This window comes from Toxorhynchites rutilus, chromosome 1 (assembly GCF_029784135.1).
Source record: "Toxorhynchites rutilus septentrionalis strain SRP chromosome 1, ASM2978413v1, whole genome shotgun sequence".
Classification (NCBI taxonomy): Eukaryota; Metazoa; Arthropoda; class Insecta; order Diptera; family Culicidae; genus Toxorhynchites; species Toxorhynchites rutilus.
Genome location: NC_073744.1, coordinates 7282827 through 7299778, shown reverse-complemented (window position 1 = coordinate 7299778; position 16952 = coordinate 7282827). Strand labels below are relative to the sequence as shown.

The following is a 16952-nucleotide window of genomic DNA, read 5'->3' as shown; positions in this document are numbered from 1 at the left end:
TAGGCACTACTTTTAAAAAATTTCAAATTAGACTTTTTTAGAAAAAAATCGCAGTGGCCAAACTATTCAGAATTTCGACCTCAAACTCTGATGGGTCATAGGAAATAGATGTAGAAATACCCCTAGTAACTTAAATCCAGTTTCCCTATATTTTTGAGGTGAAAATAAAGTTTTACCTTATACACCGTAGTATTTACCTTTGATACACCGTAGTAAGATGCACATTCAGTATTTTTTTCAAATTTTTATCTCGAAGCTTTTGAGAATGACGTGAAATAAACGAAAAAGTACGTTTATCACTATATACCCTATGTTAAACCACATAGGGGTTCGAATAAACCGTTAAAATTTCTTATTTAATATCCTATACAATGTTTGCCATACAGCTAGTGATTTGGTTTGGGGGCACTTTTTACTTCCTTACCCGGCCAGGCCCTCCCACTTAAATTCGTTCCCTGGAGCCTTGTGCAATGTCATCAACGCGAATACCAATTGGATAAACTTCTCTCTGCAGAACATGTGGCAAATCATTTTCATTTTCGAAGAATTCTTCTTTTTTCTTTTAAAAAGTTTATTTCACCTCAGCGTTCTCTCTGGAGAGCATGAAATAAATGGAAATTAAAGCAAAACTTGGAAAATCTCGCCGGCAGAGAACGCAAGCGCAATGTGAAAAGGATGGGTTTTATGACGAATGGTTTTATTTGATTTCATTTTTCAGTCTCATTTGATTTCAGCCTCATCAATGCCCTAGATTAACGAAAGAAGGGGTGTGATAACTACTAACTGCTATTTTCCCGATTGTTTTGCAGATTTTAGTACATTATCTGTATTATTATTATGTTTAATCACCATGGAAGCGTTTAACCTAAAAAGTTTTTTTTTACTTATTTCATTTTTTAACGACTCACAACGAATCAACCATGCATGTAAACTCAATCTTGCGCCTGTCTGTAGTTATTTCAAAGCACTTATCACTAAAATCACTAGCAAAAGGTTTGCTTCTAATTCGTTCATCCCAACTCGAAGCACCACCTTCCTATCATTCCAAATGATATAAAAGAGTACCACAGACAATACACTGAGTACGAGAAGCGCACATTATCTATGTCGGACGTTTGATTTCAAGTTTCATTCCTCACGAGGTCCACGTGCGAAATCAGAACGATTCCCGGCCCGGCCCTGTAATAGTAACAACAACATGCTGGAAACCCACGGAGACAATCGAATTACTCTCTTAATTCAATTTCCTCTTGTCGGCTTGACAGATGACGGAGTTTCCCCGTGCCTGCCCGCCACCCCTCATATCTCGCAGTCTTCTTCAAGACGTTAGGAGGGCACAAATGCACTTTAAACAATGACAAATTTCGTTGCATTTTATCGCTGTTCTGAGCGCACACACTCGCACATGACACATGACAATTACAACTAAACCAATTGTCGTCAATGTTGTCCATTAGGGGGTATCCGCTGTCCCTCTGCCTTTTCCAAGGGGGGCGCTTCGCACTGTCGGAATGTCCAATGAATTGAAAGTTATTTTTATTGCTCGCACATTTGCAGGCAATTATCGTGACAAACAATTGCGGATTTATTCAAATTTATTCTGCGCGCTCTGTTTCACGATGGCTGGAGTCTCCTCCGCACAGGCTTCAGCAATGCACTCGTAGGAAGACGCGCGACACAATCGAGAAGAAGGCGATCGCGCATTCGACTCTCTCTCGCGCCGCGCGTCTCGAGTGATAATTTGTGCGATGCAATGGGGGGAATTAATTTCGCCTGATGTGTTGTTACAACAAGCGTACCGATGCTCACTCGAGAGAGAGGAGAAGGCGAGATCCTAAACGACATCGAACACCGGCGGCAAAGCGCTCTTCCTGGATTCTTTGGATGGAACACAAAGGCAACATTTACAAGTGTCATAATTCACGGTTCTCTGGGCTGTGTCGAATTGTTTGGTATCGTCTGTCCGATTATTGTGTGGATGTCTGCACAGAAGAACAGACATTTAGATTTATTCATCAAATTAGAAACTATTTTCCGCCAAAGTGAGTGGGTCGAACGTCGTCTGCTTGGTTCGGTTGGCCCTACATTGGGGTCTATTGTAACGACTGTACCGTTACAGACTAACTTCGCCGTCTGCTGCCGCCGCCGCCCCTCAACTGCTTCACAGAAAGGAAGTGCAACAAACGCTGCACTCAATGTCTACGGAAGGTGTATCGAACGCGCCGTGTATAATTATCCGCGTAGGCCCGATGGGGGAAACAAATAGTTCCAGACCGATCGATCGGAAGCGATCGCGGGGCCTCGACGATGTTAATCAAGCCCAAGCCAGCAAGTTTGCGCCAAGCAACGCTGAGCAAATGCAAAAAATTAAAAATATCAATCTTGTCTCACAGGTCTCACGGATTATATCGCACCGCCGCCCAGCTGCTTTCATGTATTCCATCGAGTGTAAAGGGTGTGTCACATCAAATTGCATCACGGAAAAAATGCTGTAGAAATTCGCCCAGTAGACCGATCCTTTTGAAAATTTTAGACAGTAAAATAAAAACTATTAAACAACTTTTGGCATTTTCTTTTTAATCATACTTCGAGCCCAAGCCCGTATGCTCGCACCTTCCTCTTTACCCCGTCCATAAGGTTCTGTACAACGTCAGGTTGTAGTTTTTTTTGAACAGAAATCCATTTTCTCTTGAAGTCCGCCTCCGATTTGACAACTTTTGGGTTCTTCTGGAGGGCCTGCTTCATAATCGCCCAATATTTCTCTATTGGGCGAAGCTCCGGCGCGTTGGGCGGTTTCATTTCCTTTGGCACGAAGGTGACCCCGTTGGCTTCGTACCACTCCAACACGTCCTTTGAATAGTGGCACGAAGCGAGATCCGGCCAGAAGATGGTCGGGCCCTCGTGCTGCTTCAATAGTGGTAGTAAGCGCTTCTGTAGGCACTCCTTAAGGTAAACCTGCCCGTTTACCGTGCCGGTCATCACGAAGGGGGCGCTCCGCTTTCCGCAAGAGCAGATCGCTTGTTACACCATGTACTTTTTGGCAAACTTGGATAGTTTCTGCTTGCGAATCTCCTCCGGAACGCTGAATTTGTCCTCTGCGGAGAAGAACAACAGGCCCGGCAGCTGACGAAAGTCCACTTTGACGTAGGTTTCGTCGTCCATTACCAGGCAATGCGGCTTCGTCAGCATTTCGGTGTACAGCTTCCGGGTTCGCGTCTTCCCCACCACTTTTTGCCTTTCGTCGCGGTTAGGGGCCTTCTGAACCTTGTATGTACGCAGGCCCTTCCGCTGCTTGGTCCGCTGGACGAATGAACTTGACAAATTCAGCTTATTGGCGACATCCCGGACCGAACAACTCGGATCACGTCTAAACTGCTTAACTACGCGCTTGTGATCTTTTTCACTGACGGAGCATCCATTTTTGCCGTTCTTCACCTTCCGGTCGATGGTTAGGTTCTCGAAGTATCGTTTTAGTACTCTGTTGACCGTGGATTGGACGATTCCCAGCATCTTACCGATGTCCCGATGTGACAACTCCGGATTCTCGAAATGAGTGTACAAGATTAATTCACGACGCTCTTTTTCGTTCGACGACATTTTTCCAAATTTACGAAAAATTGACAGTGAAGCATGGCCAACGTGATCTATACACTCTTATCTGATTATAAAACCAAAGCTGAAGATATAATTCCTAAAAATTAAATTTCTACAGCGTTTTTTCCGTGATGCAATTTGATGTGACACACCCTTTAGATAGCTATGCGTGAAAAATTACAGCGATGATATCGGAAACGCATTGTGTACTCAGGTCTATTAAGATTTTCGAGATTCACGGTATACCTATATGACCTGAGCGTTGACAGAATATAATTTAAATACCTCACAATGATTGCGATGAACCCTTCTCAGATTCCTAGATTTCTGATACTCATTCCAAGTATCCAACATTTCAGAGTGAGACTCGAGGTTTTTGATTTCTTGATTCCAGACTTCAGCTCTAGATCACGAATACACATTTCAAATTCAGATTCCAGTGAACCGATGCTGCAGATTTCTGATGTCTATTTCCGAGTTCAATCCTGAATCCCAGATTCAACTCCGCCCGCGAATGACGGATCTCTATAGTAGCATGTCTAAAAAGAACTATTGAGAACCAAAGCAGAGAGTCCAAAGCCCCTAAAGAGGATGGTTGTAACAACTGTAACCCATGGTTATTATGCAAAGAATGAAATGGATAAACCACTAACAACTATCTCTTCCTTAATAATCGCTAGGGAAACCACGCTATAGAGGCGACCGTTCCGGTCTTCGGGTGGCGAATATCTTACTAACATTCCTTCCCTTCCCCTGATGACGGGGTCGGCGTTGTTACTGACTATTTAAAACTCGATTCACCGAAACTTGCACAATAAGACCGACTTGCTACTCACAAGCGTCATTCTGTGTGTTTTTGCTGTGTAAATTTGCTATTTCAGGTCAATCAAAAAGAGCAACTACGAAGTGTACAATCTACCCAAGCTCAAGCTCAATTCTGAATCCCAGATTCAGGATCAGATAAGAATTTCAAATTTCATTTTTTAGATTCCGGATGCGGATTTCTAGTTTTATGATATCATATTGCAAAATTATGAAATACACATCCCAGAGAACCTGAAACTATTGAGAACCAGAACAGATGGTCCAAAGCCCCCAAGGGGCTGTCCACATACCACGTGGACAACTTCAGGGGGGTAGGGGTTACGAAAATGTCCACTCTTGTCCACGGTGTGGTGGGAGGGGGTTTAAATAATATCCACGTAGACACGTTAAGTATTTTTTATGGTAAAACATTAATGTTAATAGTCTAAATAGAATGATATCTGTTTTGTATTTACAAGATTTTTTAAGCTTCAAGCCCACCCTGAGTACTCTTTATTCATTAATAAATAGACTGAGCTGCTTGAGAGTGCTACCCAGTCAAACATCCATTTTTTAATATGACTGAACTTCTTCCCTGAAATGTAGATTCTGAAAGAAACGCACATGAACTGGGATCGATGAACTTATTCCAATCGGTAATAGAGAGTCGTGAATTCCGTCAGGATAAAAACACCCAAAGATACAAAATTAATACTACAAAAACTACTTTAATACTACTCAAGTGCGGATTGAATTCTGCTTTTGCTATTGATGACAAAGCTGCTTCGTTTTTATTTTTCGAAAACTCCCAAGGTTTTCCGAACATTGAAAAGACCAACAACTTCCATGAGTACACGGACCGTATATCTGGAGATTTATTTCTTGCAATGATATTGTTCTTCATTGGTGTCTGATAATTTTTGTAAAAAGCTTCTATTGAGTTGTCTGGAAAGTCCATGCTGCTACTGCTGACAATCAAATCGAGACACTTATCAAGATTAATCCTCGATACACGACACATGAATAAGTAGATTCGCAACAGATGTCGAAAATCACCGTTCATGAGAAACAAGACATCACGAAAAATGCTACAATGCATGGACTACATATTAACCCATATTCCGGAACCCGATCGGATTTGACATATCGCAATCCGAACGAGATAAACTGTTACAACTTCGGACGTTTCTTCGAGTAAAACAAAGACTATTTTTACCATCCACTATATCACTATTTGTTTATCTATCTTTCAACAGTAACACAAAAATTGAACGGAAAAAAATATTCATAATTAGAATAGTTAAAAGCTGATCAAGTGAGGGGGTTCAAAACCCCCGTACCCCCGAAATCGTACACGAAGATACATATTTGTAACGAACTGTAAAGGGCAAATCATTCACAAGAATGTTGAGTTAAAAAAATCTTGACAAGTGAACGGAACTCCGAAGCAGATTTTCGTCTGAAGGAAGTCTGGTGGGACTGGAAGAAAATCTTTATCATGAGTTTCTACCAAGCAACTAGTCTCGATGAATTCCAACAAGTACTGCTAGCAGCTGAACGTATTAAAATCAAAGGATTTACAGTAGTTTTATAGTTATTTTTCGGATTCACTTTTTTTAAAGGATTATAAATACACCTTCTATTGGTGTCGATAGCTGAAATGAGGCTATCTTTTAATCAATCAGCAGATGATTATTTGGCACGTATTCAGATCTTTTCTGAACTATAACACTTACAAATATTGTAAACATCATGCTTGCACACCATTTGTATCAGATTTATATAGCTAAACCATGTGACCTCAATTCTGATCATGAGTGGATCAATATGATGACAGTAAACTCAATGAATGAGAAATGCAACTTCTACTTGAAAATTCGATTTTTTTTCATTCAAAAATGACGCTTTCTAAAACCGGATCATGATCATCAAACCATGATCAAAGGTGGACAAACCATGATAATAATTTCCCTTTGAGAAAAAATAATAATAATTTCAACGCCTTATGATAGTATCAGCAACTAGAGACTTGGGGCTTTTCAACAAACCCAAGCTCGTATTGATTATATGTGATTTTCATGAAGAAAGAAATCGATTTGCATTCACTAGTTGCGTGAAAACACCCTAAATTGGACAAACCAAGATCATTTACCCTATGTCTATAAAAATATTCTTTTGGTTTCTTCCTTAGAATCGACACGAATTTTACGGACAATATTCAGCATGATTTAACAAATTAAGGGTTGTAGGTCAACGGAATCATTGATCACGATGATACTGCAGATGTTTTGTTTTGACTAGGTTCATTATAGCCGAACATGTAAAAGGGAAAGACATTGATGTTGAGTCAAGATAATTCTGTTTTCAAACAAAGTGCTTGATTTGTTGTCTGATTTTTTGAAAACTCAAAAAGCCAGCCAGCTTTAATAAAAAATTCTCGAGAGTAGGATCACAAACGATGTTTTGATATGGGTGGAGATAACGTAAATGGAATTCGGAAGAAAATAATGAGCTCCCGGACAATGTTGAAAAAAATCGAAGATTTCAAGACAAATCGTTATCATTAATAAGGCTATCATTTATAAATATAAAATACTAGCTGACCCGGCAAACTTCATCTCTCCCAAAATTTGTTTTTTGTTATCAATACCTTCAAACATTCACGTTTTCTTATTAAGCGCAAGTTCATGGGTCCAATCGCAGAACTGTTCATTGATTGATCTTGTATTCGACCTCGTTGAGTTTACCTTTTACTTTAATATTGTTAGTATTTCTAACAAAACTCATCATTATTTTCAGACACAATTCTCGTTCAAGATTTTTCAACCACTTGCAAATAACATGTTTCTCCGTTACATGGAATAAATGTTTTATAAAGAAAGTGAGAGTGAGAGTGAGAGTGAGAGTGAGAGTGAGTTGCGAAAATGATAGGTGAATGTTTTTTGTCTCAAATAAAGTGAGGCATAAACGGAGAATAGAAGGGTGAGTTTTATCTGTGAATGAGGGTTGTTGAACGAATTTCGATGCGATTTTGCCCATACCTTACTAGAACTCTGCTCAGAAACTATCTGGGCGGAGACTCAATGTTATGGGCGTGTTTTAAACGGTAGCGTGACAAGCCAGTTACTCAGTATGTATATTCTGTGACTCATCGCCCGTAGCGTTGTTTATTTATGAATTTCATGCCCAGCAGAAGGCGCTTATCTTTAAACTTTACTGGTACCTTGTGACTTTTTTAAATACGATGACTCAAAAAACTGCTATTTGCAACTCGTTTGAGAGGCAATTTTGATGTTGATTGAATTCCAGTTATTTTACTATCACGTCAACAGAAGCTCTGTTGACAGCCATCACACTTCACCATGATTCGAACTACTGAAACCCCATTCACACGATGGGTTTGGAACGCCAGTTGCCATACAAAAAATCAATCTTCATATACCATAATGTAACCTGGCATAACATCCAACTCTTTATGGCTGATCATAATCATTCCCGTGATATTCATAGAGGAACCACGCTGGCTCTCTTAAAATGTTTTTACTTGTTCAAACGGATGATTGTTAGCACGAAGACGGTGTCGTTATTGACTATTTGAAGGAATCTAGTCACTGAAATTTGCACAATAAGAAAGGTTTCTAAGTTGGATGTATCACGGGGAGTAGTTACGGAATGTTCAGTCTACACAATAGCCTCTCAGTTCGGGGAGTACAAGGGTTACTAATATCGCATAGGAAAACATATGAATAAAACATTGTACGCTAAAAGAATTTGTTCATGAATTATGCCCACATCATCTCATATTCAGCCATTATAAATTCGTGTTCCAATTCTTAATTGAAACAATGGCTTGTCTAAAGCTTGTCAAAGTGCTGTAAAACATGCGGAAAGCCGTCACATATGACGCCCAACTGCCCATAAGCCCGAAAAAAAATGTTATTACCATCGGTATTAATCTATTATTATTTTTCTTATTTCTTTATAGTGAGCATAATCCCACCTCCTGCCCGTCCCTGGATTCCTTTAGCGAGGCCAAATCGGTCCAGGGGTGCACGTAAGTAATCCAATGTAAGCGCATTGAGCATTTTAATATCTTCTGTTTTGTTTTCTCTCGCCAGTAATATTCACCGTAATGTGCTATAACGTACTCTGCGACAAGTACGCCACCCGACAAATGTACGGCTACTGTCCCAGCTGGGCACTCACGTGGGAGTACCGGAAAAAGGTATCTTTGCTTCTGTGCCCATTTCCAGCATTGAGTGTGTATTTATGAAAAAAAATTATTCATCGTGACAGGCAATTCTGGACGAGATACGACACTTCGCGGCCGACATCATCAACCTGCAGGAGGTGGAAACGGAGCAGTACTTCAACTTCTTCAAGCCGGAGCTGAAGAACGACGGCTACGAGAGCATCTTCTCGCCCAAGTCGCGTGCCAAGACGATGGCGGAATCGGACCGAAAATACGTCGACGGGTGCGCCATCTTCTATCGGTCTTCAAAGTAAGTGCACTGGGGCCATGCTTCGATGTTCCGAATGAAGCTAATCTTTGGATGTTTCGTGTAGGTTTTCACTCATCAAAGAACACCTGATCGAGTTCAATCAGCTTGCGATGGCCAATGCCGAGGGTTCGGATAACATGCTGAACCGTGTGATGCCGAAGGACAACATCGGTCTGGCGGCTCTGCTAAAGGTGAAGGAAAACGCCTGGGAGGGTGTTACACCGGAACAGGCCGCGATATCGCAGCCGCTGCTGGTGTGTACCGCTCACATCCACTGGGATCCCGAGTTTTGCGATGTGAAGCTAATCCAGACGATGATGCTGGGCAACGAGTTAAAGACGATACTGGACGAGGCGAGTCACAGCTTCCGGCCGGGGCACAAGTTCGACAACGTACAGCTGCTGTTGTGCGGCGATTTCAACTCGCTCCCGAACTCCGGTGTGATAGAGTTTCTTAGTGCCGGACGTGTATCAATGGACCATCCAGATTTCAAAGAGCTGGGCTACAAATCCTGCCTGCAGCGTATATCTAATTGTGATACACCAAATGAATTTACTCATTCCTTTAAGCTAGCGTCTGCGTATAGTGAAGATATAATGCCATATACAAATTATACATTCGATTTTAAAGGTATTATTGATTACATATTTTACTCGAAGCAAGGTATAATTCCGCTGGGGCTGCTCGGTCCGATGTCGGCCGATTGGATGCGGGAAAACAAGGTGATCGGCTGTCCCCATCCGCATATACCTTCGGACCACTTCTCACTGCTGGTAGAGCTTGAGCTCATTCATATGCCCAGTAGCCAGCACCCGAACGGTCTGATTGGCCGCAGGTAGCAATAAAACATACGCCCAATCACCACCACCAACAGCAAACACAGCAAAACTACAAATCAACAACAACAACAACAATAATAGAAATCAATTCTCAGAGGCAACGGCCAGTCCTTTCGGGGGTAACCCTATCCTGGAAGGAACCTTCAACCCAACCAATTTAACATTGACGACAAAGACGACTACAGCGACTACTAGCAACACCACCAGCAGCAGCAAAAGCAACAGTGGAAGGTCGAACAATCAGCGCCATTCACAGAAATGCAAGTCTACTTCAACCAAGTATACTAGAGGGAGCAGTGTAAAGAACTATCGAACGCCAAACAGCCACCCTTAGGATTTTTAGAGCAATGTGGACTCCCAACTCCATTAGTAATGTTAGTAGTGAATGTGAGCAATGTAGCAAGAAAATGCGGAAAATGGAAGACAGAGAGAGGTTAGAATCTCGAACAATGACACTGAGAAAGCGAAACAGGAAAAAAACACAAGTACAATCGATGAATGCGAGGGATACAATGCGAAAACGTCGGGAGGCGATTGTTTAGGAAACCAAAAAGTGCAACCAACAAACTCTTTAGTAGGAGAATTCGAACCGTTTATTTCCAATATATAGAATTTTTTTTTGTAGACCGATCGTCACTCAGTCTTGTGATATTTATTTTACGTAGGATTTTTACTTTAAATTGTACACATTAGACAGCTAAAGGAAATCATGAAACAAAGAAGCACCATTCATCGATTACGTTTCAACAGAAATCAAACTCATTGCCATAAACAACAACCAGAGCACGTGTATCAGATTATTAGGGAATGCATGACCACCAACACCTCTCTCTCTATGCGGCGAAACGCGGGAAGGTCTACCCTAGCTCAGCCAATAGCTGCAAAATTTAAGGGGTCTGAGAAAGGCGCGAGCAAACAGAGACATTCGTCCGATACAACACCATTCTTTTAGTTGAGGTTTCCTTCACGTCTGGCAGAGATACGCGACACACGCGAGCGCACCGTTAAGTTTTCCTTCTTTTTTTTGCTTACTGTTAGGCGGTCTGTGTTTTGCGGTTTACGAGGAGAACTTCACTCGGAAAACACACTAACCTTTATATTCTTATACATTTATAGTTTTTCCTTCGTTTAAAGAAGCGTGTAGGCAAAGTTTATCGAACACACTAGCTTGTAAGGTTGTAATTGTAATATTAGGAAGAAAGAAAGAAAGAAAAGAAACATTAAGTATAAAGCACACAAAGCGATATTGCACACGAACAAAGTAACTACCAAAAAGAAAACGAAACGCGGAAACACAATGCTGTCGCGCTTCTTAACAGAGCAATTCAAAACGGAATCGATTCCAACATTCGACCCTCTTCACGCATATGATGGTGGCTATCCAGGATACCTTTTTTGACGTAGGACTACGTCTTTCATTTCTATACCTTTTTAAATGATGATGGTTCCGCCTCTTTCCCTGCAAAGGTTTGAGCGGGACGAGTTATCTTATTGATAATAATAATATTACGGTATTTATCTTTTTTTTTTTAACAACTAACCAGTAAGCAAACTAAATTGAAAAGAAAACGGACTGGTTATCTCGCAAACATAGATTACTAATCGAAAGAACAATTTAAGCCATTATATGAACATATTTATTGTATGGCATGTCGAGGGAATTTCCAACCCGACAAGACCCTAGACCGATCGAGAATTGAATCCAATACCTATGTCAGTATAAGCCAAAAATTTACAAGGGAATTCCCGCTTTATTAGATCCCCGGCCATGATGCGATCGTTTCCGAGTTCAAGCAGCTGAGCAATCCCAAGCATGTCAACAAAATTTCCAATCCGAAAAAATCCATCACCGATCAGGAATTGAACCCATTACCTATGTCAGCATAAGCCTTGAATTTACAAAGGAATTCCCGCTCTAGATACCCGACAACGACCAGCTAATTCGGTCATTTTCGAGACCAGACAGCTGAGCAAACATAAGCCTAACTCCAGCCGATACTTCAGGCACTACATTCAACCTGGAATTTAAACGTATCAACCAAACTCTGCAATGAGATCCGACACAACACAGAAAAATCTCGTTATAATTATCTATTGAGAAGGTTAATTTACGAGTATTCTGGTTGAGCTATCCCTAGCTTCATTCTGGTTTCCACATTAAGCCCATTGGAATGTTTTTTTTTTATTTCATTCGAGAGAAATTGCTTTTACTTATGTTGAATCTCATGCTTCTCTATGTCTGCCAACGCGCGCGGACTCAAACTATTGTTTAAAGTTAAACTTGGGTCTACGACTAAAGGAAACGAATATATTACAAAACTAAACAAACAATTAACATACCATCATCCTCACTATACTGGGATGAACAACAAGATTTTCAGTGTTAATTCCACCTAACCAACCGAACGAAACAGTATGATAACCACTTCATTCGAAAGATAAAATGTTTACGCGTTATACGCTTGTTAATTGTTGAACCAAAAACTTGTTTCAATAGTTTAGAATTTGCGTTGAAAACAGGCTATTGCAATCACGCAAATCTGTTTATAAGCTGGCGCCCCACTATACAAGCAAGCGGACAAAAATATTTTCATCATTTTTTTCAGAACTTCTGGTTTCATATTCATCAGGGAGGCCACGAAAATGGTCATGTGAAATTTAAAATAACCCAAAATGTAGTCCTAATGTTTTGTATATGGTATATTGTATTCTTGTTTGGCACCCTAAGCCATACGTTTTACCTTGTATTAAAAAAAAAGACTCAGAGAGTCGATTTTTGATAAACAAAAAATCAAGATGACATTGGACCACCCTTGGGTAGGCTGACCAAATAGTTCAGGATTGAAAACGGGACACGCCAAAAAAAATAACAAAAGGACAACTGCTACTTAATTCGTTCCGTTTTTTGCATGAAAAACACATTTATTTGAGAAATAGAATGAATTAATACATCATTCAAAGTGTTGCCCATCACTAGCCACTACTTTTTACCATCGCGAAAGAAGCGTTCATCTTTTGAAGCCAAGAATGAATCCAATACCATACAATACTAGTTTTGGTTCTGGAGTAAAGCGTATTTCACCAAAAGCGTTCTGTATCAATCGAAACGAATGGGAATCAAAAGAGGCATGCTCTGAGCTATAAAGCGGGGGAATTAGTATTTTCCATTCTCTATTTTCCAAATAGCTAGAATAAATGAATAGATGGAATATTATCGACTCTTGTCTGGTCACTTTTTGTCTTTAACATTAAAATCATCACTTTCAAATCGACCAAACAGCTCCCTACAAAATCTATCCGATGGTGCAGAGTCATCATAAACGTCCACAAGCATTCGTCGTGCTTCAGCTCCACCTTTCGTGCAATGGAAACAGAAAATCAAAACATGTCGCAAATGGGGCCTATTTGCCACGAAACTTGACATTTTCAACGCAGTTAATATTGAACTTGTTGTGCAGAACGCAAAAACTTGTAAAGAATATTAGAACGAATTAGGTTGAATACCTTACACATTTTGAAAAAAAAATATTGAGTGAATTGAAACCTAGAAAAAAACAAAACACTCTTAGTATATTCTAATTTGTTCTCTACAGTTATGTTTTGTTCATGTTTTCTTCCTAAGTGCACGTTCATAGGTCCAATCGTAGAACTGTTCATTGATTGATCTTCTAATCGACCCTTTGAAATTACCTTTTACTATAAAATTCCTAGTACCTCTACCAAAACCAGTGATGGCATTTTCACTGAAGTGATACACTCGTGCGCGAGTTTCATGCCCAAACTGAGGATACAGTCATCACTCACCAAAGAGAAACCATGCGTTTTTCCCTTCCACCGGGGATTATATGAAGACCCAGTAAGCGCTAGTTGGGAGAAATCTTGGTACGAGTGAGTGACACTCTCTTACACTATCTTTACTCTTGGGAGTTCGTGTATGCGGAACCCTGTGTCCACCACTGAAGCTCACTGATCCGCACTCTGCCACACCGAGGAGTGCACTGAAAAGTAAACTGAAGACTGCAATCTCATTTGACATATAATGTACACATATGTTTCCCCTCGGTTCACTCATCAGAGTGTACTCTCCAGTGAATTTACTTGTTATACTGTAGATAGTTTGTGCGCTCTCTTGCCACATTCTAGCGCGACCGAGTGTTGAATGAAAAAAACTGCTCTTCCATCCTCTTACGCTCGCACATATCTAGAACTTTGGTGATTATAGAACATAGAGAAGCGCTCTCGTTGAGGATGACGGAGAAGGTGTGAGAATTCAAGTTTCTCCTCGCTACACAGAGGACATGGACATCACTGACTAAAACTCGCCATTATAATATCAAATTATTTTCAGACACAATTCTAGTTCAAGATTTTTCAACCACTTGCAAATAACATGTTCCTCCGTTACATGGAATGAACGTTTGACACAGAAAATATGATAGAATAAAGACAGCCATAAATCGGACGAAGGAATTGTCCGATTTATGGCTGTCTTGGCTGTCTCGAGTTTTGCTCTTATCAACACATTCGGCGATCCATTTTTATTTATATAAATAGAAGATATAGGAGTGCGTTCTATCACATAAAAATCGATTTCCACTTTCGAACAAAGATCAATTTCGTTAGCGCAAACATCAAGTTGACTAACAACGCTTGTCACCATGTAATTGTAGAACATATGGGAACTGATATTTCCGATTTTTCCGATTTTCCTTCAGAGTTTTCCGAAAATTTTCAATTGTCATGTGAGGTTGAAATATGTGTAATATTTTTATGGCGCCCCCTCTCCATTCCAGAGGAGGGAGGGGTGTCATACCATCATAGAAACATTTCTCGTACCCAAAAACCGTGAAATCTCAAATTTGGCTCCATTTGCTTGATGAGTTCTCGAGTTATGCAACTCCCCTCCTCCTTTAGAGAGGGGAAGGAGTGTCGAACCACCATAGAAACATTTATTGCACCCTAAATCCTCCATATACCAAATTTTGTTCTATTTGCTTGATTAGTTCTTGAATTATGCAGAAATTTCTGTTTCATTTCTATGGCAGCCCCCCTTAGAGAGGGGAAAGTAGCGTCGAACCACCATAGAAACGTTTTTCGATCTCTAAAACCTCTATATGCCAAGTTAGATTACATTTGCTTGATTAGTTCTCGAGCTATTCACCCCCATCTCCCTTTAGAAAGGGGGGAGTAGTATCAAACCACCATAGAAACCTTTAGAGGTTAGGGGGGAGGAATATCAAACTAAGGAGGCTAAAGGGGGGAGGAGTATCAAACCACCATAGAAACAATAATTGCCCCCTGAAACCTGCACATACCAAACTTGGCTCCATATTCTTGATTAGTTCTCGAGTTATGCAGAAATTTGTGTTTCATTCGTATACTTTTTCGTATTCGTATGAGACGCCTAAACATACAAACGTGGAGGCGATATACGTACATCCCAGCAAAAATCAAATCGTATAACTGTCGTGTATGTAACATCCCATATTTTTTCCATTATTTGGTATATAATGCGCCTGCATATACATGTGAAATTGGCGACGATTTACATCAATGGCGAATCAGTTTGGATGAATATACGAGTTATGAATGCACCTAATACGACTATTGTCATTCGATTATAATATTACAGTAGTAAACATACATACTGTAATACTGTAATACATACATACTGCATACATACAAATAGGCATAAAAAAACCAAAATCACAAATCGCTATTTTTATATGTGAGAACATTTATGTCTGTATGAATAGAAATCTTTCTTTTTTTACGCGGTTTTTGGGATTTACGCGGTTTATTTTTACGTAGATTTCGAAATTTACGCGGATTTCGGAATTTACGCGCTTTTTTTACTTGGCACGTATCAACCGCGTAAAAATTCAATATGCTAATTAATGTGAATTTTCACCAAATAAGTTTGTATTGTATCACTGATTAGTAGCTGAGAAATAAAAGGAAATACAGATATCATGATTGTAGCATGCAAAACAAATCAGTAAATCAATTGTTAGAATATGGGATGCATTTTAAAATAAAATTCGCTGTTTGTTAGATTGTTACACGGATATGGAAAACTACACGGTTTATTTTTACGCGGATTTTGGAATTTAGGCGGATTTTGGGATTTACGCAGATTTAGGAATTTACGCGGAACATATCCCCCGCGTAAAAAGCGACTCCAGTGTATTTAATTGGCTTTTAATAGTAGTGGAATATAAATGATTAAAATGAGTGGTGATGATGGTTAAACAAATTGCTCCAGTCTTAAGGGAAAGGAAGTTCTCCCAACCATACGAACCAAACATTTAATTTAGTTTATTTGAAATGATAACCCAGGAAATTTATAGGAAAGATTGAGATTTTTTTACAAAACTATCGTGTGCTTTTAATTTGGATACTAAATTAAATATCTCACAACAATTCAATTGTTTACAAAATGAAGACATATTATCATATATGCTATCCTTGTTCTGGGCTGTTCACATGTAGAATAAACTGGATTGTAATATTATTGAAACGTGAAAAAACGGGCGATCAGTACGCCATAACACGCGATGAACTCCAATTAATCGCCTCGCATCGCACCGCTTCGCGTTTAATATGTCCTCGGCCTTATGTTTAACTTCTCTCTTTCATGCTCCAGGTAAACGCATTACTAACGTACATTATCTTTATCTTGTATAACATTCTCGAGTCAAATCGCAGTGTAGCAAGCATCGTAATATCGTTATATACGGCTATATATATATATATATATATATATATATATATATATATATATATATATATATATATATATATATATATATATATATATATATATATATATATATATATATATATATATATATATATATATATATATATAAATGATTCAATAAAGTTCAGTAAAATATATTTAGAGTAATCAAAAAACATGAAATAAAGATTTTCCTTCATATATTAATAATTTTAAACTGTCTTCGGACCTGGTGATATGCCCAGTAAACATTAAAACATAAAAGAATTCCAAATTGAAGGCGTTATTCATACATCGAAGACACATTTGGGTGGTATATCAGGTATAAGTAGGCGAAACTGGAGGTCATGTACGTATATGCTACATCATATACGTATATATATATATATATATATATATATATAATAAAGTTCAGTAAAATATATTTAGAGTAATCAAAAATAAAGTAGGCGAAACTGGAGGTCATGTATA

At 39.4% G+C, this 16952-nt stretch overlaps 1 protein-coding gene across 1 annotated transcript in view; it reads left to right on the top strand.

Moving 5' to 3' along the window:
* The window catches only part of LOC129781570 (CCR4-NOT transcription complex subunit 6-like), a 316234-nt gene extending 299759 nt beyond the window's left edge, over window positions 1-16475 (top strand). Inside the window, exons 4-7 of the mRNA XM_055789450.1 lie at window positions 8384-8452; window positions 8517-8623; window positions 8695-8900; window positions 8965-16475. Of these exons, the coding sequence (XP_055645425.1) occupies window positions 8384-8452; window positions 8517-8623; window positions 8695-8900; window positions 8965-9739 (1157 nt within the window). The 3' untranslated portion in view covers window positions 9740-16475. The remainder of the gene's footprint in view (window positions 1-8383; window positions 8453-8516; window positions 8624-8694; window positions 8901-8964) is intronic.
* The last annotated feature ends 477 nt before the right edge of the window (window positions 16476-16952 follow it).